The 27,517-nt window shown below is 41.3% G+C and overlaps 2 protein-coding genes across 2 annotated transcripts; both read right to left on the reverse strand.

The window, feature by feature from the left end:
* Window positions 1-5,247: 5,247 nt before the first annotated feature.
* LOC145439295 (putative oxidoreductase SSP0419) lies at window positions 5,248-14,689 on the reverse strand. Its single transcript, XM_080316796.1, has 7 exons — window positions 14,442-14,689; window positions 10,832-10,966; window positions 10,623-10,719; window positions 10,453-10,563; window positions 9,171-9,207; window positions 9,033-9,108; window positions 5,248-5,476 (listed from the first exon to the last, which is right to left on the reverse strand). The coding sequence occupies exons 1-7, from the start codon at window positions 14,658-14,660 to the stop codon at window positions 5,309-5,311; spliced, it is 843 nt and encodes a 280-aa protein (XP_080172922.1). The 5' UTR covers window positions 14,661-14,689; the 3' UTR covers window positions 5,248-5,308.
* A 1,000-nt stretch (window positions 14,690-15,689) lies between these two features.
* On the reverse strand, window positions 15,690-20,693 carry LOC145439296 (uncharacterized). The gene is made up of 3 exons (XM_080316797.1): window positions 20,524-20,693; window positions 17,055-17,272; window positions 15,690-16,989 (listed from the first exon to the last, which is right to left on the reverse strand). The coding sequence occupies exons 1-3, from the start codon at window positions 20,624-20,626 to the stop codon at window positions 16,753-16,755; spliced, it is 558 nt and encodes a 185-aa protein (XP_080172923.1). The 5' UTR covers window positions 20,627-20,693; the 3' UTR covers window positions 15,690-16,752.
* Window positions 20,694-27,517: the final 6,824 nt, after the last annotated feature.

A 27,517-nucleotide genomic window follows, 5' to 3' on the forward strand; every position in this document is an offset into this window, starting at 1 on the left:
CTCTATCACGATCGTCTGGAAAGTCCAAGTATCAATTTTCATATGTAAAATTATCATTCGTCCATGTACATCAATTTGACGTTTTGCTACATGGGTAGGGAAAAACGCCTCCATTGACATTTTACATCGTTATACCCTACTAAATACCGGATGTCACTCAGTAACCGATAAATATGTAATCCATACGCAGACCCATACATGCTTCTCCGCCTCATCATGGCGTACCGGATATTCTTCTTAAATTCATCCAGAAACACCAACTGATTATGATAAGTCAAACAACAAAGTAGGACACGTTCTTGAAATGTATCTTTTTGTTTAGTTAGCCTATATTCGCCAGCGGAATAGCAATGGAAACTTGAGTGGAAACCCAAGTGACAGTTTCGTCAGACCATTAGGCGATATTTGCTATAGTGTGACCCATTGAACGCTCACTCTGTTCCGTTGTATTGATGGCGGACGTCTTATCTCGTCGAAGCGTTTTACCCCATTCTACCCTAAACCCCATAAGAATTGGTTTATCTGACTCATTTTGACCTACCAGTACGCGACGAGTCGAGTATTTGTAAATTCACTCATTATGACGTGTTATCACTATAAATCACCAGGAAAGTTGTAATGTTCATTTCATGTAACCACAAAATAACAATATGTCAGTTATACATCACATTAAAAATCTTTTTCTACCACACCTATTCCATTGGCAATGCTGTGAGTTGATCATGACTTCACATATATGGCATTTTCGGTAATACCGTAAACTTCGATGCTTGTGTGGACCTCGGTAGGATCCTCACCAGCAACCCAATGGTGTTGCAACCGCGTCACATTACACTACGCTACTCTTAACTTCTAAGTTATTAACCGTTACCATTTTGAGAGATAAAAAGGGTAAGAAACAGTTACCTATACCAGCTCATTGTAATAATAAATCAACATATCTGTCATTGCCGGCACCCAGGCATATCTAGAGCCGTGTCGCATAGCATTACGCTACTCGCCATTTCCAAATTATTACCCATTACCGTTTTAAGGGATGAAAAGAATAAGAATCAGTTCATTGTACTCGTAGATCAACATATGCGTCATTGCCGGCACCCATGAATATCTAGTTCTAGATATCCCTGCCGGCACCTCTAAAGTAGTTATCACGTTCACGCTTGTCAATCACAGTATCTGAATCTAGGTACATAATTTTGTCGCGCCAATTTATCGTTTGGCTGCACGGATTCTCAATTGTTACAATGTCTGTATATATTCAAACACCCGTCTGAGGGATGACAATAATGAAGTATAGTACAGTGGTTATCAATTCTTTTGATCTCGCGGATCGGTGAAACATCAAAAATGGTGCGGATCGGTGAACTTTCAAGAATATAAACTAACCATAATCATAATTATGACGAAGGTATGCAGATCAAATGTAACATTGGAAACTTTGAAACTTCATTTAATGCTTATAATAGATCAGTGGTTCTCAACAGGGGGTCCGACAAATTTGAAAAATGTGCGCTAACCTAAAAAATTAATATTTTTTTAATTAGAGAAATCTCGAAGCAGTTTCGTTTCATAATTGCTAAAACTCAAGGACTCACATAAGCAGAATAGCAGTTTGAGATGAATTTGTCTACTGTGTAAACTCATTTTAATTGCCGAATCGCCAATAGCCTAATTAATGATACAGACATATTGCTGTTTAGAGATGTTTTGCTGGGGTTTTTGAAATAATTCGCTTGCAAAAATAAAATCCGATTTCTTTGTGATATACATATTCGCTATTCCAGAATAACTTCAATATGAGCTGCTATATAAAAATGACTAAGCTGGACGTATATTGGTGCCATGTATGTTGCGATAAGACCCAAAGGTGTCGTCGGAAACGTTGCGCGTTATTATTTCAATCGCCACGACCTATCTTTGCGCAAGTTAATGCGTTTACGACACTCGTTCATGTCAAATGGACGGCGCAGAGCCAGATTTTCGAGACACGGCAGTGTATTTCAAGAAATGCAGCCACATAATTCGCTTTGAAATAATAATCGTCTTCACAGTTTCTACATAAATATAGTATGGTGGTAATTTCAAGAAAGGTGATGATTTCTGTTTATCACTAGCCTAGAGTAATATTTGCATAGGAAAGATTTAAATTTAAATTTAAATTTAATTTAAATAGAATTAAATTTGAACTAAAACTTGGGGGGTCTGCGGGCGTCCGTGATGGTCCAAAGGGGTCCGCGTAGCCCAAAAGGTTGAGAACCCCTGCATTAGACATTTACACGTGGTTCTGTTGAAGTTACTGCAAGGCGAAGATCGCGGAGTCCTATTAACGACAACTAACTTGATTATAATTGTTTGGTATAAATTGAAAGAAACCCGCTTTGCTTTTTGCTCTCGCATTTGTCTACATAGCCTCTATTACAGTGGTTGTCAATCGGTGTCCGCGAAGCATTTTCAGGGGGTCCGCGAAACCTCTAACTTTGTAAAGTTATTATAAACCCAATTTTTATCTTTTTTAATAATAAAAACCTGAAACAGTTTCGCTTCATAAATGCTAAAACCTTAGGACTCACATCATTAAAATGGTCGTTTGAGATGAAATATCCAACAGTGAAAACTCCTTTTAATTATCAGGTTACCAACAGCCTGCCTATGTCAACATATTGCTGTTTAGAGATGTTTTGTTGGGGTTGGTGGAAAAAATGAAATGTTTGAGATAGCATTTTGGATCTGGAGTTCTCAGTCTCAGCAAATTAGTAAACAGTCGTTTGAAACAGAAATTCCTGATTTTTTTTCCTAATCTGTCCCGATGAAGGAATTGAAACCTCGCCACAGAATCATTTTTTTCTGTGATATAACCACTAAATAACTTCAAGATGAGATGCTAGATAAGAATAATTAGGCTGGACGTGGTATGTTCAATAAAAACTCACACCAAAAGCTGTCGTCGCAAGCGTTAGGAGTTACCTATATATCTTTGCGAAAATGGATTTTCAGCACTCGTTCATATCCTATCGAAGCCGCGGATTTTCAGGACAATAAATACAGTTGCAAAATTCGTTTCGAAGTAATAAAATTCTGCCCAATTTCTACAATTAGTGTGGTGTTATTTCCAAGAAAAGTCATTTTGTGGCTGTTTATCACTAGCCTACAATTAATATTTGCATGGGACAGATGACGGTTGCCCGATACTTGGGATAATTTTTAACGAAAACCTCAGGGGGTCCGCGAGGGTCTGTGGCGGTCCAAAAGGGGTCCACGAAGACAAGAAGGTTGCTAATCACTGCTATATTATACTGTCAAGTGTCGCTTATTGCATTGTCGGAATGTAACAAGTTTGTTAAAAAGTCTCTGTCTATTAGGTCACCACGCAGAAAAAGACGTTCAAAATTACGAAATCCATTTAACATTTGATGTTCAGCACTCCAATAATCGAAGCGTCCATCCTTCTGCATTTTGGAATTGAGTTTACGAGTTCAATAAATATTTTATCACAATGGAATAAAAGTAGGGTTACCATACGTCTTCCTTAAAGGATTTGTCCTCCTTTTTCGGGTTTTCGAAAATGTCCTCCGAGGACGCCTGAACGTCCTCCTTTTTGGCAATTCGTCCTCCCTTACAGGTTTTAGAGCTAATATAAAGGACAGATTCTACTGAGAAGGGGCATAAATGATTCTGATAATGTGAAAGAACAACTGTATTTCTGGTGTTGAGCCTGAAAGTTGACATTTTTTTAGTCTACCAACCACAAAGTCGGGAAAATTCATCATTTTTCCGAATTTTACTCCACAATTATGAGTGAAAAAGCGTCCTCCTTTCCCCATTCCAAAATATGGTAACCCTATTGGTTGAGTAAGCATCATTCGCTGACTACCTACATGTAGTGTATTTCGCCCTTGACGTTGTGTGATTGCGGGTCAAGCTCACAGCAGACTCCCACTAAATATTCACAAATGGAAAGCTGGATATTTTGATAAACTTTAGTAACAAAGCAAGTAAAAATTTTGAGATTGTCAAGGTGCAAGCTCCTCTAAATGTTGATATTTTATGCCGCCAGCGCCATGCATAGAGTGGCCCGCAGTTGAAATGAAATACATTTCAAACACAGATGTTATAATTGTGTTAAAATTGTAATATATGAAAAAGGTCACAGTTCAGAACCTATCAAGGTTCGTTTCTGAACGTGAACCTCTAAATCTCGGATGTTCACACACAGAACGCGAACGTGAAGCTCACGTTCACACCATCCCTAATAGCAAGCTCCCAAAGTTGCATAGATTACAATATGGTGCATGGGGTCAAGATCAGTGTTCATTTGGGCGAGAGGGGCCTGAAAAATGTCCTGAACCGGATCGTGACCACCTCCGGACGATCGGCAAAACTTTGGTAGCGTGACGTCATATCGACGTCATTTCCGACATCCGCAAGTGGGGGCTAAAGAGTGTCGGGAATTTGAGCAACAAAATATGGTACTATTAATACCCCTAAACCAGGGGTGTCAAAAAGGACCCGCCAGATGATTTCATCCGGCCCGCGAAGCAATTTCGAGTAGATTGAAAAATAACAAACGTTGAGATTTTTACGAAGAAATAGGCTACAATAAAATAATTCCTCAGGACAGCAAATGTTGAGTATGTTCAATGGCCACTTTCATGAAACGAAATGTTTAACGTTGAAAATTGATTGGCCCTCATACAATTCAAGACCAGTAACGGGTGCGGCAAACTGCACGGTAAGGCAGTAAAGCAGGTTTCGATTGAGGGGAAAAGAAAAAGCATTCGATTGAGGGGAAAAGAAAAAGAACTTTGATCTCCCAAATTTTTACTGGTAATCTTGACCGCTATGCGAAAGTGCACGAACCTGTCGCGGACCAGTAACGAGCTCCTCGTCAACCCGCCCTGGTCCACGGACCATCGGCTGCCGATAACGTGACTTCATGATAAACCGTTTTTCGGTATTATTATCTAGTCTGCATGCACCACCGACATTTTTCTCCATGCTGTAGAACCCGGCACGGCGAATGTCTAGCATGAGAGCCGCAGATGCCAGTGTTAACCGGCCGGAGATGGTACCCACGACCTACAGCTTCAGAAGCCAGACGCTCCATCTATCATTACCCTATCTCGCTCAGTTAGTCGGGTCAAACCCTTAACCGATTAAAAGTTCTTTCAACAGTACGAGCTGTGCAATTGTCAACTTCTGAAATTGACACTTTCATCGTTTAAGTCGAAACAGTGTCGTTGGACAATGGACATTTAGTACTCGTTTATTTTCACTTGTCAAGACTGATACCGGTGCTATGATATATTAACTATATTGCATGGTAAGGATGATGTCCCGCATCGATAACGATCGTGTGCCCAGTGATGCAGTTTGCCGATGGTGAAGCCAGAAATACCACTGCTTTAGCGACGTCGTCTGCAGAGATGAGCCCGCTCAGCGTGCCCAGTGGCTGGCATGCAGCCATGAAGTTCACGGTCTGGAATACGAGGCAAGAGTCATTTTAACCCGCGTGTTTGACCTGCGTGTGACTAATCATGTAGCAGTGCTGTGGAGTCGGTAAATAATACCACCGACTTCAACTCCCGACTCCGGACATTTTCATTATACCGACTATACACATTTTCAATATACTCACTACAACTCCGACTGAGTCTTTAAACGTACTACAAATTAAGTTAAAAAATTATACGCCCTAGTGATGCGCACGATATATGCCTCTAAAACTGTTGTTGTGTCTGTCAGAAAGCATTTGCCACTCGCGGAAAATACGGTGCATTTTGGATATGAATGTTGGATGGTTCTTCTGAAGTAGGGTAACCATACGTCGTCTATAGGAGGATTTGTCATCTATTTTCGGTCAAAATGTCCGCCTTTATGGCAATTCGTCTTCCTTTACAGCTTTCAGAGCTAATATAGTGGACTATAGTGGAAAGATTGTACCGAGAACGGGCATACACGCGACGCTACATAGGAAATTCGTGGTTGGGATGAAAGTGACGACCTTTACCAATGGAGAGAATGTGGAAGAAGGACTGTATTTCTGAAGCTGATCGGGAAAGTTGACCTTTATTTTTTCTAGTCAACCAACAGCAAGTCGGGAAAAATCTATCATTTTTCCGAATTTTACCCCACAATCCTGGGTCTGAAAATTTTGTCAAAGTGTCCTCCTTTCCCGATTCCAAAATTTGGTAACCCTACGTCCAAATGACTGCCATATAACCTTTGAACATATGCAATCATATATTATACATGGCATGCAAAATTGTTGTGGCACAGCTCGAATTATCCACTATGCAATTAACATGAAAGAATGCATTTCTCATAAAAACTTATAAAACATGCGGGTATAACATGGACTCTCTAATATCCTAATATGTTTGAATCATTCAAACAGGACATACATCCAATCCCGCTTTAGCTAAAATGTGGATTAGTCAGTAACTAATACAGAGATGCAACTTACTAATTTTTTCATTACACACTATACTGATTCCAGGTACACACACTCTCACTAATAATAAACTAGGATGTAGTGAAAAAGCATATGTCTAGTCTACATGCACTTACTCAAGTATTCATAGACATGTAGTTTATCTCTTAATCATTTGTTTGACCCCAGCAGCTAAGCTACGCTACAAATATTTTCAAATATTTTGAATTTTGTCAAGTGGGAATCAGCGTTTGGTTATATTTTCATCAATTTTACAAAACGCACCAGATGATGTATCTACTCCGTTGCAGTACCACGGCATGATTCCAAAAATTGCATCAATACGTGACTGCATCGCGAAGATGCATATTGCGATTTTCTTCCCCTATGCAACTGAATTATAATTTGCAAATAATGTCCAATTTCTTCTTTATCGTTACCAATAGCAATGATTGATGCAGTGTTGGGATCAAGTCACTACCTTCGAGTCACAAGTCATCTCGAGTTATTGCTTATTTTGACTCAGGTCAAGTCAATCGATTTTTTAAAGTGACTCGAGTCAAATCAAGTCATTCGATTTTTAGAGGTGACTTGAGTCAGGACAAGTGATGAGTCGAAGTACGCAGTATGATTAAGTCATTGCATGATTTTACATCGATGATCGAATATAGAATTAAATAGATATACAAAAAGAGTTGTACAGCTCGCACGCGTAGGTAAAATTGGTAAACTAAGCAAGTAACTGTATACCCTACATCTATAATTATCCGCCGAAATATAGAATAGAATACGCAACCCCAGATAGTTTGACGTAAATGATATGATGCACTACCCAATTACAAATTCATGTGATACAATTCAAGCCTGCGCTAATGGTTGACGAGTAAGAAACTATATTCGAATTCAATTCAAATCATACAAGAGGTTGGGCACCGAGGACCAATGACCAGTCGACAGAACGCAGATGGATACCTAGCTATTATATTGTTTTCCTGCTAGTTAGCTATTATATTGTTGTCCTGCTAGTTAACGACAACGTACGCTGTGACCCTCAATCACTTCGTTTGCAGTCAATCTATATTTGTGATAGAACAATGGAGTTTTAGTAAAACGCAAAATCATTCAATGATGAAATTGGCCGCTCTCGCAGGTTACACCAACGTATCGAGAGCAATCCGAACATATGAAAGATACGGCGATTTTTATCGACACAAAATACTCGACGACCTAAATTGACTCGGAAATTGTGGTTCGGGTCACGATTTGAGCTGCATTTTTGAAAGGTAGAGTCAAGTAAAGTCATTTTTGCAAAGTGACTCGAGTCAAGTCAAGTCATACGAAATGGTTGACTCGCAAGTCATGATTTGATTCATTTCAACAGTGGATTGATGGTATATAAAAATCCTGTTTCAAGTATAGTAGTCGTAAATTGACGATACCTTTGTGAATGCAATTGAAAGCATTTGTTTTGAGTCTGTGAATCAGGGTGATTTTCCACGACTCCGACTCCATCCACTATAGTTTTCACGACTCCGACTCAAAGGCGTGCTACAAAGAGGCCCCGACTCCATTAAGCGAAAATTAGCCGGATATCTCCGACTCCAGTCCTGTCATGTAGCCCAGTGCTTTTTACACCTTTTTGGGCACCATCTGCTCAAACCAACCGAAAATTGTTATGCAAAAATAATATGAAGATCATCGACAATACTTTGTTCATATGTGCGAGAACTAGTCTACTGATTTAGGCCATCAAGTGTATCAACTATCTTTCCTCGTTTTGATTTGAACTATAGAGGGCAACCAAGTCGGTTTTGTACAGGAACGGCTAGTGCTTGGATGGTCAGGTCTTTATAAGAACCATCCAGCCAGGGATATCTAGAAACTAGATAGATGTCCTGCATCCAGCACTCATTTTCCAAATACAACGGATTTTCACGAGTGAAAAATGCTTGCTCGCAGAATGAGAGTCAGCAATGATGGTATTCATTACTGCTGTCTTGCGCTCCGTGCTAATCGAGCCGTTGTTACGAAAATATGATGATTGTTCAGAGAAAGAAAGCAGGAAACAATTTGACGTCATTTTCTCGCGTACCACGGGCTCAGACATGCTGATGCATACCGTGTGTCTTTCACTACACCCACTTTCGCGCCGTACTTTTGATTACGTGATAATTATAGTGCGCGCAAATAGTTCACCACGGCTGGTGCGAGACAATTACAATTACGATTGCCTCACAGCAGCAATAAAAATTGTGGTACGATTGTGCCACAGCGACGAACTTGTAGGGGTACGATGGCGCCACAGCAACAAAAGTTGAGGAGCCAGTGCACGTGAAGAGATTCCACTGCACTTGAATTTCCCATCAGGTTCATTTTAAATATTCCACGTCAGAAAAAATTCACAATCATATGATTTTCCTCTGGACAAGTGCGTGCCATCCCACAGGTGTAAAAGCACGGATGCAGCCCATGACAGGCTCTCCCCATCTACCGAATTTGATTACAAATTCGTGCATCAAAGTCGTCACGGTGCAATTGGCGTAAGCCAGTCGTAGACATACAATAATGACGATAGAAAGACAGTTAAAAAGAAGACAATTACCGCGTCGACTTCCTGTTGAGATAACTTGTTCTCGCCGCCCTCCCCTGCGAGCTGTCTTGTTTTCACTGTTCCAGGACTGGAAAACAGATACAATCATTTGGGGCAAATTAGAATTAGCGAGAGGACTTGTATATTCACCTGACGCCGTTCACCCGCACACCTTTTTTTGAACACTCTGTTGAAATAGCAAGATAGTGAACATAGGTGCAGCCATGATAAAAATTTACTAGAATTCCCGACGTTTTCTGCCCGCGACTAGGCCTATGTTGAAAAACGTGCGTCACGCGTCTTACCGATCGTTTAGGCATTTTGGCTCCTTCGTAAAGCAACGTAGAATAACGTTAATTAAACCTGGAAGCTTAATTTTCACCTTAATCAGCTTGCACGTTGCACAGCCTGTGCTCTATGCGAAATTCGTGACATATGGAACGAGAAATATCTGCCATCGCACGTGCAGAGTAAGCCCTACTATAGCTGCTATAAAATGCAGTTAGTTGCTCTTGCCTTATAGGAAAGTAGTTGATCCGATATGTTGAAGAAAACTTGACATATAGGACCGTCGATCAAAGCGCTCGAGAACCACTGGTATGGATTGTAATATACATAGCTTTATGTATAGAATTGCAAAGGCAATCACAGGGTCAGAGGGAAGGAGTTACCGCATTGAGGAACACTCAAATGGCTCACGTCATATTGAGCGGTAGCGAGGACACCGAATACCAGATGAATATTTGTGGACAGTTTTTGAATCGGATCTAAATTTTTACGGGCCGAGGTCAACGTTTCAATTATAGACTTCACTAATCACTATTGACAATCGCGACTCTGTCTTCCAGAGATGAGCATGGATTAGGATTAGGACTTGAAAAAAACGGATTTGTGAAAATATTTCGGATTTGGATTGGATCAGGATTAGAGATTTTTTTCAGAGTGGATTTGGATTGGATTTACTAATTTTCTGTGAGATTGATATGCCGTGTGGCGAATGGTGATAAACTTTGTTCAGATCCGTTATGTACTTGAGAGGTGCAGCTCTATGCCAAGTTATCTTAAATCAATAGAATTGTTGGTTGTGAAGAAAAAAAAAACTATTACTCCCTTGCAAAAATTAATATTTATACTGAATATCAAGTTAGAATCGGATTAGGATTGCATACGGATTTGAATATACAAAAGCTATGGATTTGGATCAGGATTTGTGGTTTCGGATTTGGATTGGATTAGGACATAGAAATTCCTAATCCGCTTATCTCTGCCGTCTTCCCGTGCCGCCTTGTGGCGAGCTGCTCTCACATTCGCTATATGATTGCGATCCTGTGTTACTTGAAAAATAAGAAACAGCTAAACTTCTAACGAGCTTTTAAGCCTTGGTCACACTCTTCCGAAGTTTGTAAAAGTATAAGCCAGATGGATTGTTTACCGAACGCCAGAGCTTCAGTAAAGTGATTCAAAGCAGCCTTGCTCATGCCGTACGCAAGTCCCTTGGGAAATATCTGCGATGCAGCAAGACTGGATACGTTAACGATGCAGCCTGAAAAAATTCAACTCAGTAGGCTATCAAGAAAAGAAGATATGCTCTCATACCCGTACCTTCAGCCTTTTCTAGTGCAGGAAGCATGGCTTGGCACAGTAAAAATGGAGCACGTGCGTTAACATTGAAGACTCTTTCGAATTCTTCAACTTCTGTCTAAATAATTACCTCGCTTAGCGCCAGCGTGATTACATATACAATGTGAACTACATGCAAACTACTGAACTTGCAGCGTACTCGGTTCCAGAATAGCACCTATTCAAGTTACCTCTTGGAAAGTACACACGACGGCGGAACCAGCGTTATTTACGAGAATATCAATTTTACTGAAAGTTTCCATGGCAGTTTTCCCAAGCTTTCCGACATCATCAGTGTTTGAGAGATCAGCGATAACTTGAACGACCTGAAAACAAACCTTCATAAGGTAATCTATCATTACATCCAGCTGTTCACTCCGCAAATACGCAGTGCAATATGCGGATGATTACATAGGGTTGCCATACGTCCGGAATTTTCCGGACATGTCCGGAATTTTACTGTTCAAGCTAGCGTCCGGGAGGAATTTCTTAAATATGCCAAATGTCCGGAATTTTGAAGACTTGACGTAGGCTCATAATTTATTCGTAAATCAACATAAAAACATTATTTCTGGGACTATTTATGCTGATGCACGATATATGTTTCTTCGCGCTGCGCGCGATTTACTATCACATTCATTGATTTTAATATGGAGACTACCACCCTCGCAAAAACTGCAATAACATATAAATAAAATCAACCTTCGTTTACTGGAATAAGCCTAATTGTAATCGTAATTATAGGAGAACGGTATATTCCTTGAAATCGTTAAGACCGTTTAAATGCTTTATTCAAAGATAGTGGTTCCAGACGTGGGGTTCGTTTGCCTTTATTCTGTTTGTTTGCGAATATATTGAACGTAATCAGATCCAAAATAGCCCGCGAGTAAGTCTGGGCAAAGGTGCTGACTTCGTTTAGTAATCAGCTCGTCAAATTTTGATCGGGGCCACGGAACATTTTCAAATTAGAGATGGAGTCGCAACCATAAAAAGTTAGAAACCACTGGATCTCGGGTGTTTATGAAGCTCCGTGGTGCGCACCGGCAAAAGGCTGATAAACAATCTTATCGGTAGGACATCAACATGACCTAACGATGTAAAATCCGCACCCTGTATTTTCGAACTCATCATCCTCTACCAGCTCTACCGCCAACTCCGACCATGTGGGCGGAGAGTAGTATCTATATAGTAATGTATGGAACAACCAATATTATTGACAGAATTCCAGACCAGATGCATATAGAAACCAGATTCATATAGCAAGCACCCCCCCCCCCAGAAGTTGCGTCGATTACCTCATAGTGTGGGCTCAAAATCGTTGTAAGGGGCTGGTTACACAACACACAACCATACTCCTGAACCGGATCGTTACCACCTCTGGTCTATGAGCAAAGCTTCGATAGTGGGACGTCATAACTCATTTTGAAATCCACTAGTGGGCGCTGACGAGTGCCCGGAATTTAGGTCGCAGAAATATGGTAACCCTAATTACGTAGGCAATATGGGCACGGAGGAGAAAGGAATGTTTCCCAAAAGTCCACCAACATTGCTTCGCAGAGCAACTAAAGTGACGAGATATAGCGTAGTGGTATAATCCAGAGCCGCAACACCAATGGGCACTGGCGTAGCAGCACGTGCTGCCGCCCCTGGCTCTCGAATAAAATGCCGCCCCCTAAGTAGACCGCAGCAAATTTCGACATAGATTCCTGTTCAAGCAATCTTGTCAATAAAAATAATTACAAATAATACGCCGCGTTTCAGCGTCAGCGTCTCAACGTTAATAAGGTCAAAAATAATAAAGACAAGAAATAGCGAACGAATGTATTGTGCACATAGGGGAGGCGAGTGGCGCAGTGTGTAAATCAACTGCGCTGCGACACCAATGGTGGTTAATCCGAACCCTTGTTCAGGCTAGTTTCTATGTATCGGAGGTTTATCTTGGCTCTTCATCGCTGATCCCGCTGTACCAACAGTGTCTTGAAAAGACCCAGAAACACAGTCACCTGAGACCAGAAGTTGAATGCATGGGAGAGTGAAATGAAGAGTGAATAGTGAATAGTGAAATGAAAGTGAGCGATCGCGAAGCGCTTGAAGAAAGACGCAAATATCAACGATACTTAAAAAGACAATGACACTTAACTGTATAATTTCCATGTCGTGATGTACAAGGCCGAACCGAACAAGCGTCATTGAAGTGCCTTGAATTCATAATAATAATAATATTGTGCAAATAGAAAATCAATAGCCGCCATAAAACATAACAATTTGGGCTTTCGCCGAAACAAAATCAGCGATAATATCCTCAAATTCAAGTTTCAAACATAACATTTTGGACTTTCGCCGAAACAAAATCAGCGATAATATCCTCAAATTCAAGTTTTTGAACGTAGTCTCTTTCTATAGACAGATTGTATAGATCTGATGGGCGATCATCATTCACGGCAGAACGTAAATGCAACCTAATCAGTTTGAGCTTTGAGGAGCTCATCCTCTCACAGCTCGCAATTGAAACACCAATGGTCAGATAAAGTTACAGACACGAGCATAAATATGGTGTCGAATCAAGTAGCTTTGCATTAAGTAACCACTGTAAAACATCGAACGCTGTTGCACTATACGATCAAACGTGGTTTCACTGCTCCGCACCAGCGTCTGCCAAATTCCGCAGCTAACTCTAAAAAGTCCACCTCGGTGTTGTCATGAGTGCTGGTGAATAAATTGGGACTTTCGCTTTGCAGCAGCGCCTGGGGATTAAAATTCCAAACATATCATTTAAGTGGTGTAGGCCGGTAAACCTAGTTTCAGCTTCAAGTTTAAATCTGTTTCTGTATTTCTACTTGTCTTGCTTTCTTCTTCTTTCTAAAGAAAGCTCCACTCTCTTGACACGTTTCATTTTCGAGTCTTAATTAACACTTGTATAAATTTAAGCACGATCTGTCAATCTGACAATTAATACCAACTTAAGCAGTTCCTAGGACTGGTTTACCTTCACAGCTATCTCGGTCTGCTGTAACAAATCGTAACTCAGAGTATAGAATAGATCACTAACCTACGAATAGATGCGCAACTTACTTGTCACACTTGAATACCAAGACAAGCCTACTGCGGAGCCAGCTAAAAGCAGCATAATTGGTCTTGGTCATCCTATAGTTCGCAAGGCCCCCCGAGCGCTCAAATTTAACAATATTGATGTTAATCGAAAGCTATTGGTGCCCTGATACCGGAAATACAATTTAAATGCTGGTCTGAAAATCGGCATAGTTCCGAATAATCGCTCGATATAATTTCTATTATCATGGTCAATTGGTCATTGTGTTGCGATTGTTAGGAACAACCGGCCATGACGGCTATTTCGGAGTGGTTCCATTGACATGTTAACTTATCAATTCGTGTTTTCGGAATCGGCGCCACACCTATCTTTCGATTGAGAGTAGTTTGATTAAATTTAACTCACGGGACGCCAGCTATAGGACTACCAATTACGCTGCTTTTAGCCGGCTGTGTACACTGTGCAGCCTCATTTTGCCGCCCCCTAAGAGCCTGCCGCCCCTGGCGCAGAGCCAGAACCGCCAAGTGGCTGCTACGCCACTGCCAATGGGTTGCGTGTTTTGAGTCCGACCACGGTCTTCTCCAGAATTCCTACCTAACTGTTGTAGATTTCGGCTGCTCCTCACCGTTTTTTTTTATAAAAGCCTAGAAGTTGGCTGTATTACAAGTCGGCAGCTGCGGGATAAACATGAATAAAATTGGCCTGGTGCAAACAAACAACAACAGAGCAACTCTATCAATTGAGCGTTTTACCTCGGCCGCACCCTGTCCCGCGCATTCCGATGCAACGTCCGCAAGCCTATCTTCGTTTCTTCCGGTGACCAACAGAGATGCTCCTTCACAGGCAAAATGCAGCGCGATTGCTCGGCCAATACCACTAGAAGCCCCAGTTACCACTGCTGTCTTTCCCTTGAACATGTTGCGACTGTGCTGACTCGTTAGTAGTGTTGGACCGGTGTTGAAACAAACCATTCAGTCACTCTGTTCAGCGTTCAAAACTGTTCATGAATCGCAATTAAGGCTAATAACTATTCCGTGTAGCGCACTCGCAAGCAATCATTGCTTGATGACACTGCCAGTCGGCCACTACCGCAGCAATCAACGTCCCGATCAGCAGTACAGCTAGGCATGACGATTCGAGTACTCGAATGTGAATCGAATATTGATTCTTATGATTCTAGTCGAGTAGTCAAATATGATTCTTTGTACTGAAATACTGAAGTTATACATTCCTTGCCACTTGGGGTTAATTTATGAATTTATGAGAATGATAATTTCGATACTATATTCTACTATGAACTACCATATGATCAGGACGGAATATACAAGAAAACGCATTATTGCTCTATCATAGGGTTACCATACGTCCTCCTTTCGAAGGATTCGTCCTCCTTGATCGGGTTTTTGAAAATGCCCTCCGAGGACGCCTAAATGTCCTCCTTTTCGAGATTTTGTCCTCTTTTTTAAGAATTTTGGTTAAACAGAGGGCAAAATTCGACATACCGTAAAATAGCACTCAAGCAACGATCAGGCGGGTATTTCGGGAGCAGAGCAGGAAAGTTGACTTTTTTTTTTAGTCAACCACCTCATAATGTGAAAGAAGATACTGTAATTTGGGCGCTGAGCGAGAAAGTTGACCTTTTTTTCAGTCAACCGACCACGAAGTAGGAAAAATTTACCATTTTCAAGATTTTCCTCCGGTATTCTAGGTTTGAAAATTTTGTCCTCCTTTCCCGATTCCAAAATATGGTTACCCTAATTAAAAGCTAACTTCAAGTTTTGTACCACGAACCAGCTATTCTGATATATTCCACGGACCGGCAGGAAACTTGCAACGGACTGGCAGTTGAGAACCACTGGTATTGGATATACCAAGCATAACTCCCTTTGTGGATTTCGCACCAGGATTCCCGTCATGTCACCTCAACACAGTAATATGGGACTCACATAATCTCTTCGTCGCATTTTTCAGCGACTTCCTTGATGAAACACAAATCCACGTGAAAATCAGGCATTTATTTAATGTAGAATACGACACGATTATAATTACAAAAGGCATATTTATCAGCTTGTGAAAAATTCAGAACTGTGGTAAATCGCGATGTACAATGAAATAAATGTTTTCACGAGTAATATCAGGCAGAGATATCATCACTCTGGGAACAAGTCCAGAAACCATGGCACTCCTGCAAAGCTTTCGCAGTGCTTTTCATTTTGCATGCAATGCTCAGTGAGTCATATCCAATTGTCCATGTACATGACTCTGATTATAGTTGTAGCTACTGAACTCTAATGAACAGCTTTATACTCATTAGGTATCGCCGCTACAGAGAAATTAAATTGGGGAATTCATTACCTGCAGGCCGGCATTACGGATGAGACACGGGGCGTAGTTCGCCATCGGATTGTACCCATAATGAAGTCAAAAGAGGCAGAGGTGGTCAATAACGATGTAGACTTTTACTTTTTGCGAGTAGGTTTTGCCTAGGCTACTTTTACTACTTTCTCGAGAATAGGCTTACTTCCACTTCTACTTAAACAGGTATCAGACCAAATTACTTACTTTACACTTTGGATTTTGTGGAGCAGAAAGTAGTTTCGGGATAGGCTTGCATCAATTTTGCGTGAAATCGACATGACAACCGAGCTTATTTATCACGGTAACTGAATATATTTTCGAAAATTGCAGTTTTTTTATTGTCGTTGGTCGTTTTGATCCTTTCGCGAATATGCATTCCACAATTTGAAAAGTGGCCACTTCTTATTAACTACTAAAGTTTGCGATCCATCGAACAAATCTACTTGATTTAGTTGATATTGGAATAACAAAACCTGTCCAATATGGTTCGTGGAAGAGCACCAGTTACAGTGTAATAATATAACATACTTTTTATAGCATATAGAATATAGAGATAGATCGATATGCTTTGACACAAAATATGCAGAAATTACTGCCGAAATTCCACAGATACAGTCCTGATTAGCTGTTGAGTATTAGTCTGTATACATTGAACCGCGCCACGAATCTAATGCCGAGTAAACGACGAAGTTTGGCTTGCCGAATTCACGCCTTTCCACGGGAGTCCACCAACTTTTCGCACACCACTCCCCTTGTCATATATTCCGGCTCACGATTTATCATCCCCTGGTGACGCGAACGCTTCATCCGCTTTACCTCAATATAAACGCGGGTAAATCTATAAACGTTCCGGCTGTATGCCCAAGGAATCTGCATTCGGCGGTCTCTAGAGTGAACTGGGAACCAATGCCAGTATCCATCGACCGGCGTCGATTGCAGTGTCTAAATACAATGTATAATGTTCACACTGTTACAATCAATGTAGCTACAGTATATAGATATATTACCCGTGGATCAAACTCCATCCCAATCCATACCGAGGTCCACGATTGCGTGTACGGTATCAGCGCTCTGACTTGTCCCAAGACAAGATCAAATGTCTCACGGTCGCGAATGATTGCAGGCGTGGCTTGCTGTTCTTCGCATAATGAAACCGCCGACTCGTAGGTGATGAACGTCACGTTTTGCACGTAAGACCCGTAACAACGACCCGCGACGCAGTCAACTGAACGTATAATGTTGTTTAGCTCTTACAATATATACTGGGCGATATATCATTGCGATCGTGGTGGTAAACAGAAATGGAAGGACCAATCTCATGGAATTGGCCTTTGACCACGATCCTTCTATTATTGCGATAAATACGCTGTGCATAGTTTGCATAGCCTTATAGGTTGCATTTTCGGTGACGAAACCACTGCCAGCGATTTCGAGTTTAAGACAGGTACGGGCAATGGAGATATGCGTCAATTCGCGGTCTCATTTAACCCGTTGTAAAGCTGCCATGAGACATACTTCTCTCAAATGACACTCGATACAACATCATGCATCATTGATTTCTATGTCAATGAAAGCGATAAAATAATATCCGAGTGACTTGCGTCAAGATTCAATATTACTTTAGACCGCCTTAAAACTTATGCGTATTGTATAATAAGTTTTACAAGTCTACGAGAGTACAATCTGTTCAATGATGCAGTTGAAATAAAATAGCAACTAGGACACGGTTATAGTGTTGTAACGTGAAAATTTGATTTATAAAAGTATATTGCCTATTTTGGAATTTCCTTTACTTCCTACCCAAAATGTAATTTCATCTATTTTATCCGGACATTGATGTATATTGGTAAATTGACAATTTAATTTGAAATCGACGACTGGACAATTAACCGTTGTAAACCGATTGTCATTGCGTCTACACCAGTGGTTCTTAACCTTGCCTCCAGCGCCCCCCAAGGGGCGCTGGCGATTTTGAAGGGGGCGGAAACGTTGAGGGGCGATATGGGGGGCGGTATGGGGGGCGCTGGAGAAAATGGCTTCGCAGTAGATGATGTGCTGGAAGGACATATCCTTAATGAGTATTCAGAGCAAATTAACACCGAAAACTTCGTTATATATAGCCTACAAAAGACATATAGGTTTAATTGTCCATGGGCGCCTGAATGACTGGCACCGAATGTTCCTGTCTTGGCAATCTGAACCCTAGAAGACGAATTCCATCTGGCAGGGAAAAATTATATGCCAGTGAAGAAATTCCAATTTGAAATCGTGTACGTCTTTTAGTTTAGTACGATTGGGCCACAGGGATATCTAAAACTAGATATTCCTGTTGGGCGATATCCCTGTTGGGCGATTCTATATTTTTTGATATAGCAGACAGGAGGTCACGAAATAACATCATGCAACGAAGACATACCAACGGGTTCGCCCGCCCGAATATTTTTATTTATTAGTTACGGGCCCTACAGTTTCCAAGACACCTCACAATGTTCGCTCTAAGTTTTGATGAGTCTGCGCACACTCAACAACTCACTGCGCTGACCCTTGGACAACAGTGCGTAACGATTAAAAAAGGTCATAACTTCGGATTTGTTGTGCGCAACGTAGATTTTCCGTGCGCAGAGACCGTGTCAGCACTGCACACGAGCGTAGCTTAGAGGGAACATTGCACCTCACTCAGCTCTACCGGTAAATCTGGTAACGTGAGCAGAGAGGACAAGAAATTGATAGCAATATATATGCAATTCCCGATCTTACTGACCGATTTTATCATGAATTAACGGAAGTTTTCGCGCTTCGCACTGGCTCGCTAAACAGTACAGCTGATTCCGTGGTAAAAGCGAACCACGTGATGGGGGCGGTCGGTTTATCACCCTATGGGAGCCCAAGACCCAAGTTTTTTCGGGGGGCCCGACGAAGTGCCGTTTCGTTCCTGCCAACGGGTATACGCCCGAAGATGTATAATTATTATTGAGGGGTCCTACCTTTTCAATCACACATCACTCAGCTCTACCGGTAAATCTGTTTACGGGAGCAGAGAGAGGATAAAAATTGATCTCAATATACATGCAATTCCCGATCATATTGACCAATTCGGTCATTAATTAGTGAAATTTTCGCGCTTCGCGCTTCTAGGCGAATAGCTGCCCCAGTAAATGGACACCCAATGGTGATGACTAGTATCAGCAAATAGCGTACAGCCGAAGGGGGGTCTGGGGGCGAAGCCCCCCGGAAGTCTGGTTTATCACCCGATGGGGGGCCCAAGACCAACGTTTTTTTTTGGGGGGGGGGCTGACGAAGTGCTGTTACGGCCCTGGTAACGAATTAATTGTACCTAAGGCAGTGGTTCTAATACTTTTTAGACCGCGACCCAAATCTGAGTTTTAGTGGTATCTCGCGACCCAAGCAACACACACCAAAATGAATGCATTTGGGTGCCGACCAATTATATCAATAACGAATGGTTTGGCCACCCAACGACGGTCAATTATCGCCACCGAACTTTTTGGCACCGCACTTTGCCCAGCCGTATGTTGGCCCAACGCCATATATTCATGTGTCCAAGCGTGGACGGGTTTTGGCCTCATAAACCGGCAACCGCTCGTTGGACAACTCTGCACTAAAGCGTCCCAGGTCTCCGACGGTGTTTTCCAGAGAAACCAATGTTGAAAAAAATCTTATCATGAAATCAAACCAATTTGTTCAATACAAAGGTCGGCACATTTTCATGATCAAGTCATGTTGTGGTGGCGACTTCTCCGCGTGTCTCGCTTATTGGCCGTGGTACCAAACTCAGTGACCTCTGATATGCTCAAACCAACTACAGTAAATCGCGCGAAAAGCGAAGATATTTTTGTTGTTGCAATGACCTCAAATAATATTACATACATATTAAAAGACCGCTCTGGTACAGTCGCGACCCAAAATTATACCCTTCGCGACCTATGTTTGGGTCGCGACCCATACTTTAAGAACCACTGACCTAAGGGCACGCCCGAATATGTTTAGTTATTAATTACGTGCCATTTATTTTCCCATACAACAGCTCACTCAGCGCTACTGGTAAATCTGATTACGTGGGCTGAGAGGATAAAAAGTTTATAGCGACATATATATGTAATTACCACCTATTCATTCATGCATTATAGAAAATTTTGGTACCTAGGGCGACCAGGTCACACAAACTTTGCTGACCATCGAAATCACGCTACGGGGTTCTTGGGGGCGAAGCCCTTAGAAGTTTGGATTATCACGCTATGGGTGCGCAAGGCAATCGCTTTGAGGGGGGTTGACGAAGTGCTGTTACGGCCCTCCCTCTTACTCATTGTCATTATTACATTCCTTACAGTATGAGGTTGGGGGGCGCTGGAGCACGATAATTTTTGAAAGGGGGCGCTGGAGGAAAAAAGGTTAAGAACCACTGGTCTACACGAACAACCAAGATGAGTGACACAAGAGTAACATTGACATACTTACATTCAGGTACATCTTGGGTGCAGCAGATCTTTGAATATACGAGCAGTACAGCAACGGATATCCAATACCCATATGGGGATATGCTGTTTGCTGTCGACATCATCACTATTATACTCTGCGCCAAAATAACCGTAAAACTTATGGAAGGTATACCGCTTCAAAACCTACGTTATATATCGCCGATAAATGTCAACGGAAATGTTAATATAGCATCTCGCGTTCTTAATATTGATGTTAATTATGATCGATTTCAACCATGGGTGGTAAATGAGGATTTACGATCCCGCATGCATCAATTTGGAAGCGAAAAGGTCCGCTTCCCGTGAATAGCAATGGGTTTTTAAAGACTTCGTCGAATTGCAAAAGGCTGTTCGATCCAGAACATTCGGCAATTGGAGATAGAGTCAATTACATGATTCTCGAAAAGAAGCGATTAGCATTTGTTGTTGACATTTCGCTCGTGGAATTGCCGCGTATATTCGTACGTAAAAGATGAGTGTGTGCTCGTTGACGCATTTGCTAATAGCATTGCATGGCTAAGCTGGCATGCGCGGAGTCATATCGGATCACTTCACCACATATATCATATATCCTCACTCGTACGTAATTATGTTCATTTAAAGCGGATTGATATTGCTCGCAACTGCTATTCCTCTGCCATGATAGAGATTAAAATATAGCATTGTATCATATTATATATACGTGGAATATTTCTCGTCTGACATAATGTTAAGTATTTGTCGATACTTGTCGAGTTCCCAGGATTTTCCACCCAGTCCTTACCATTCACACTACAATGGGAAATGAGGTTTTGCGTATTCTTTACCCTACCAAATTTGAGAAAAAACTTTGGGACTGCATCGATTGGGCAGCTCGCGATTGCCCGATACGTTTAAACAAATTTGCATTATTTTTTCATATCTGTGCAGTGTAGTGGCGTAGCAAAGTAGATTTAAGGCGCCAATTCCCCTTAATCTTGTGCCTTGGGTATAGTGACGGGATTCGTTTTCACTACCTCAAAATATGGATGGTCGTGATGTGACTTCCCTAGTTAAAAGAATTAGCCGTGCAAAATTTCTTTTCTTGTGCCCATATGGAATAGACTAGACGATAATTGGAATATATAAGTGGCAGTTGGTGGTTCAGTGGATGTGTGCTTCAAATGTAAGTATATTGCCAGGAGGAAAATTTCGTTATGGAAAACTTCATAATCCATAATTCAATTGCTGTCTTTAACTGCTAAGATTGTTATCTTTTATTGTATATTGCAGTCTCAGTACTTAATATTTACTTTAACTTTTATGAAATATGAGGAACTGGGCCGCACAATTTCCACCAGATTCGACCCGTGTCACTCAATCGACAATAAAATTGCTGTAAAGTTGAATTTCGATTACCACCTTATACAATCAATTGTTCACTTCCTAGATTGAACATCAGCCGCCAAAATTAAGAATTTTGACAGACAAGGAGTTTCCCGAAACTAAAAACGGCCCCTACGGGAAATGCAGATATAAAGTTCCGATTTGAGAATAACGCAATCGTGGAGCACTAAACGCATCCCAGAACTGATCATCCCTCTCTCTTGCACAGTTGCATGACAAAGCACACGTGTTGCCTCTCGCTTCAACTATCAAACTTGCCAATCCTACCTATCCCAGGTTTCAGAACGTGGAGTAATTACATTCAATGATTACGTAAGAAGATACTTATATCGACATGATCGGGCAAAGATCGGTAAGCCAACTAGCTGTTCCGTCTCAGTAAAACATCCACGGAAACTTGCACTGGCTCTTGCACCAAAATATGTTCACTGGTGTGAATTTTCATATAGAGCATTATATATATCGGGTTGAGACCGGGCTTTGTAAGATCTCAATTTTAGTAACAGTAGACAATTTCAAACAGGTGCGGTACTAAGAACTAATACGGGCGTGCCGGTCAAATAACACCCCGTGACGGAACAACTGACATATTGCACTCTCGAATCAGTCTTTATATGTTAGTATAACACGAGAATGGCTAAAACAACTGTTGGCTCAACAAACGCGATATTATCTCAAAGTAAAAATGTCAAAGGTATATATTTGCAGGAGCTCGGCAACAAACCTTACGTTTGTTGACGCGTGAGCAAGGTATATACGGCGTGAGTCTAAAACAGGGTCAGTATGGGTCAAGCGGGGTAGGCGTTAACTATTGCTAGGTATACACCGAAACGCGACACATTGCTTCCACGAGTTTGCTGTAATACGTAGAGATGAAATATCACGTAGATTAAGATGATATGCGCATCTATGACCTTTAAATATATACCTGTAGATTATTTTGCTGATATTGAATTTCACATGATATTTCAAAGACGTGTTGCAATTCCAGGTGCGAATCGAGGAAATCTGGGATCATAGTTGGAATCGCAATTTCGGAGTATGTTTCATGTGTAATTGTATAGTCGAAGCCAATATTATCTGCTATTTTTATCCGATGCGTAAATCCTACCAACATTGTTGCAGCTGTGTACGAATCAGTCCGTAACTTTGTCCGGTATGGCTAGCAGATTGTGAATGCACTCGGAATGTCCAATAACTACCATAGATTATACTTTTCGATTTTACAGTTGCAGTGACGAGATAGCATAGTAATATAATCCACAGCTACAACGCTAATGGCTTGCGGGTTCGAGTCCGACCGAGGTCGACTCCTCCTCGCCATCTCATCCGCGTAACGGCGTAATCGGTGACTTAAAAGAAAAGCCTATAGAAGTCGACCGTGCTACAAGTCGGCAGCTACGGAATCAAATAATAAGAAATATCGGCCTATGGTGTAAATGACCATTGTTCTCGACAAAAACCATGAATACAATAAACAAACAAACAAATAGTTTAGCCTATAGCGATATCGACTTATATGACTTCACCCCCCATGTGGCCATCTGTTGTAAGTAGGATATACCAATATAGTGCAACACAACGTTATAGACCGTTTTTCAACCTTCCCAACCCCTCTAAGCATTGCCAAAAATTGTGGGTCATCCGAATAACTCGATAATGATACATTGAAAAAGAAATCGAAGCAATTTTTGCACTTTTAATCTTTGTCAATGCGTTGTCTGGACCAGTTTAAATCAGCTCAAGTTGATATTCGGGCATAATCATAAAAAACACTAACGTCAAGCTTTGTTATCATCAGTATACTTAACTTTTCACATTCATTAACTTCATCCACCCTCCTATAAAGCTCATTCTACACATAAGACGTTTGGAATACTACAACGCATACTCGTTCGAAACATTTCCAAGGATGGTTTGTATATCCTCATCTTTAGGGTGCTATCCTGTTAGGGAAAAAATTTTCATGCTCCCATACTGTCATGTGTTGCTCGAAAGTTGTTGACGTACCCTAAGGGTTTCCGATCCACTTGAAGTATTGTGAGTTAATATAGAGGAAATCTAAGCAAGGGTTATAGACAAGAAGTTTCGAATTTCGATTTTATCGTTTATCGAAGAGCAACAGCATTCGCGAGTCTTGGAAATTGACGGGAAGTGGGGATATAATAACAATACAACATTGCAATTTCCTTAAGCTGCATCTTCGACCTGTAACCTGTTCAGTGTTTATGTTGTCGGTGGAAGTCAAAATATTATCATTTCGTCACTTCATCTGTATATGTACGTACAGTTCATATAAAAGCTGGAATACGGCAGCGAGGTCGGGTTGCTATGTTATTACTGCGCAGAGGTGGTCACTAACGATGCATACTTGTACTTTTTCGTAGTACTCAAGTCGTTTCCACCTACTTACAGTACTTGATCAAACAAAGCTACTTCATCATACTTACTTACTTACCTTTCCCTGTTAAGAGTTTGTCAGGTAGAAGTACCATATATGTCATTCCAATAAGAGAAGAGAGAGAGAGAGAGAGAGATCAAGTCAGAGAAATTGAAGGGCTTTTTCCACGAAGAATCCAGAATTTCCATTATGTCACGCGCGAAATATATTGAGTCGCCAATCTGATTTCACGAAATTATCGGTCAATATAATAAACGTAGAAGTGGCATGGTTCATGTGAGCGATTTTAGGCCACATTGTCGCCTATAGCATATTTTGATCACAGTAAATAGAGCTCACCACAAAGTTTGGAACTATACGATCAGCCATACTTCTATGCCTTCCTAATCGCGCAAATCGTTTATATAGCATCGGTATATCTTTTCCGTATCGCTCATCGTCTTATGAACTATAGACGGGTCTTGTAATACGAGGGTAGGCGCCATATTCTCTGAAAGAGGGCATCAGGGTGAAAGAAGATATAGGACCATTGTTCTATAGCAAAACTATCATCTGTATCATATATTGCGGTGGAATCCTTATGCTGTAAAACAATATATATCTTCTGTTCCGCTCTCCGCATCGTCGGCATATGCCAGTTTCCAGGTGTTGAAGGTTCATGGAAGCGTATTTATGAATGCTATTTACTCACACCAATCGTTTTATCTCGCCATGTTAAATGATATACTATGTAAGTATCAGCAGGGATATCTAGAACATTTTCTTACAGTAAACTTCTCGCTGAACATCATTCAGATAGCATAGGTGATAAAGCTATCCATCACCGATAGCTTTTCTAGATATTCACTTGATAGAATTCATATTGACGGTATATTGGAGCCAAGAGAGATGATTTGACGCTTAACTACAATAGAACTATCGAAAATGAAATCGGAGATGTAGCATATAGCAGTGCTCTTCAACCGAGGTGATGTACCACTCGGATGGGGTGTACAGGGGTGTACCAGATCCGAATTACAATGAGCCGATGGCTAGCTATCACAATCAGGTTTATGCGTCAGTACAGGTTGACGCACTGGTTAATGAGCAATATGGCAGTGCTCTTCAAACGGATGTTTCGTACACCCCACGGTGTACCATAATTTGTAAAGGGTGTACGACTCGGATTCGGTGTACAGGGGTGTACCAGATCCACATAATGATGGACCGATGATACGATGACTATAGCTATCACAATAAATACGCCAGTTGATGCTTCAAAACAGATTGACTGGATGTGTAATATCGTACAATGTGATGTCATAAGCAAATGTTTCTAATCATTTAACCTTTGGTAATGGACTTATTACTTCCTTTTCGAGTAGAGTAGGGTGGAGTTAGCATGTGTTCAGCTTGCGATATATGTCTGATGATTCTCGAGGAAAACACCGCTACAGCTCCGACATTTTGAATTGGTGCTTCCTGTGGCCAGCTTATGAATAGCGCAGAATACATGCTTGCGCACTGCGCAGCCAGGGGGTCTAGTTTGCGAACCACTGCGTTAGATGGTGGTCCAGTAACATCGAGCCCTGATTCGTATTTAGCATTTCCTATACGTTGCAGCCTTGCTCAAACGTTCATCCTTATTTCGGCTAGACCAGGGGTTCTCAACCTGTGGACGCACGGCCTCATTCAGCCGCAAAACCATAATTTTGCGACCTTCTACACCAGTGGTTTCAACCTTTTTTTAGACACGCCCCCCTTTATGGTAGTGAAATATTTCGCGCCCCCCTTATGGTCATATCACAAAATCCAACTGGGATGCTAGCAACCCCAACAGATTGTTTGATGGCATGGAAAGTTATGACTGTTGACGAGAGAATTCAAAAATATGAAATTCGGTCTATACATAGAGAAACACGCGTGAATTGGAGGCAAATCGCCCAGCGCGCAAAGAAAAATTTCAGCTGACCGCTTCTTCGCACCCCTCTTCCGATGCTTTCACGCCCCCAAGGGGGGCGCGCCCCCAGGTACCACTGTTCTACACATATTTAAATAAGTGTGTGTTGGCGGCCGTAATTATGCAACCAATTTTTGCTGGTTCGAGTCTCGGCTCTGCCATGTTTCTATGTGTTTTATGCGGTTTATGTAGGCTCCTCGTCGCCGACCGCCCTGTTAACGTAGCGTATTGAAAAGCCTAGAAGAAGAGTGAGCCGAGCTCTAAAGTCAGCAGCTGAGTCCTGAAAGTGGACTCACGTTAGCGAGAGAGAATGAAGAATGGAAGTGCGCGTACAAGCGAAAGTCGTCCTCATTACCCAAAGCAAAGACACTGAACTTTAAGAAATGCGCTGTCGTGGCGCACAAATTCTTAACAGGCGATTATCGCCACTGTCACTGATGTGTAATAAAAATATTATTATTAACAATACAAACAATCCTGGTGGGAGGCCGAGAAATAACAACATGCAACTATGTGATTAATATGAACCGGAAGATGCATCATCATTAATATTGTACCCAATATTTTCGCTCCGCGCGTCTACGCACAAAATTCTGGTGTATTTTCTTGACATTTATACTCGCGATTTTGGTACATGTATTATATATTTTAAGCCTGCTGGGATGTTTTGCTTCTACAATAAGAAAATTTGCGCATTGCATATCTCAAGAAACAACTGAAGGCACAGAATACCACAACGGCTCTCTGCGGTGTTAAGTTCCCAGTATCAAATTTCATATGAGTATTTGTCGTCCATGCGCCATGGCGACTCCCCGCTGGAATCCGGACGTATTGTATATGTAATCAAAATGCGGCTTTCTGCGTTATCGGTACATTATACCTTCAGGAGGGGTGTACGAGTTTTGTGAAAATGTTAAAAGGATGTACCAGGACGAAAAAAGGTTGAAGAGCACTGGCATATAACATCCAATCTCGAGGTTTTGGTGAGAATGCTAGCGAGCATTTTCAAAAGCCTTTATCGGGTAAGTTTACAGTAAACGATATGCTGCGCCACTAAACCCCTTACTGATAAGGTAGAACATCCAACGCACCTATATATAACATAGAGTAGCGGTACCCATACTGATTTTATTGTCGGCGCCCTAATGAATTCGAAATTTCGAAAAGTATTTAGATGTGAAATTAAAATTATGTAATCCTGTTTGCTCAAAATTAACAATACTGCTTGTTGATTTTGCACCCGTAAGAAACCTACAACTATGCATTTTA

The sequence above is a fragment of the Botryllus schlosseri genome, chromosome 5 (genome assembly GCF_051294905.1).
Source record: "Botryllus schlosseri isolate E-star chromosome 5, Bs_hap1, whole genome shotgun sequence".
NCBI classification, from domain to species: Eukaryota; Metazoa; Chordata; class Ascidiacea; order Stolidobranchia; family Styelidae; genus Botryllus; species Botryllus schlosseri.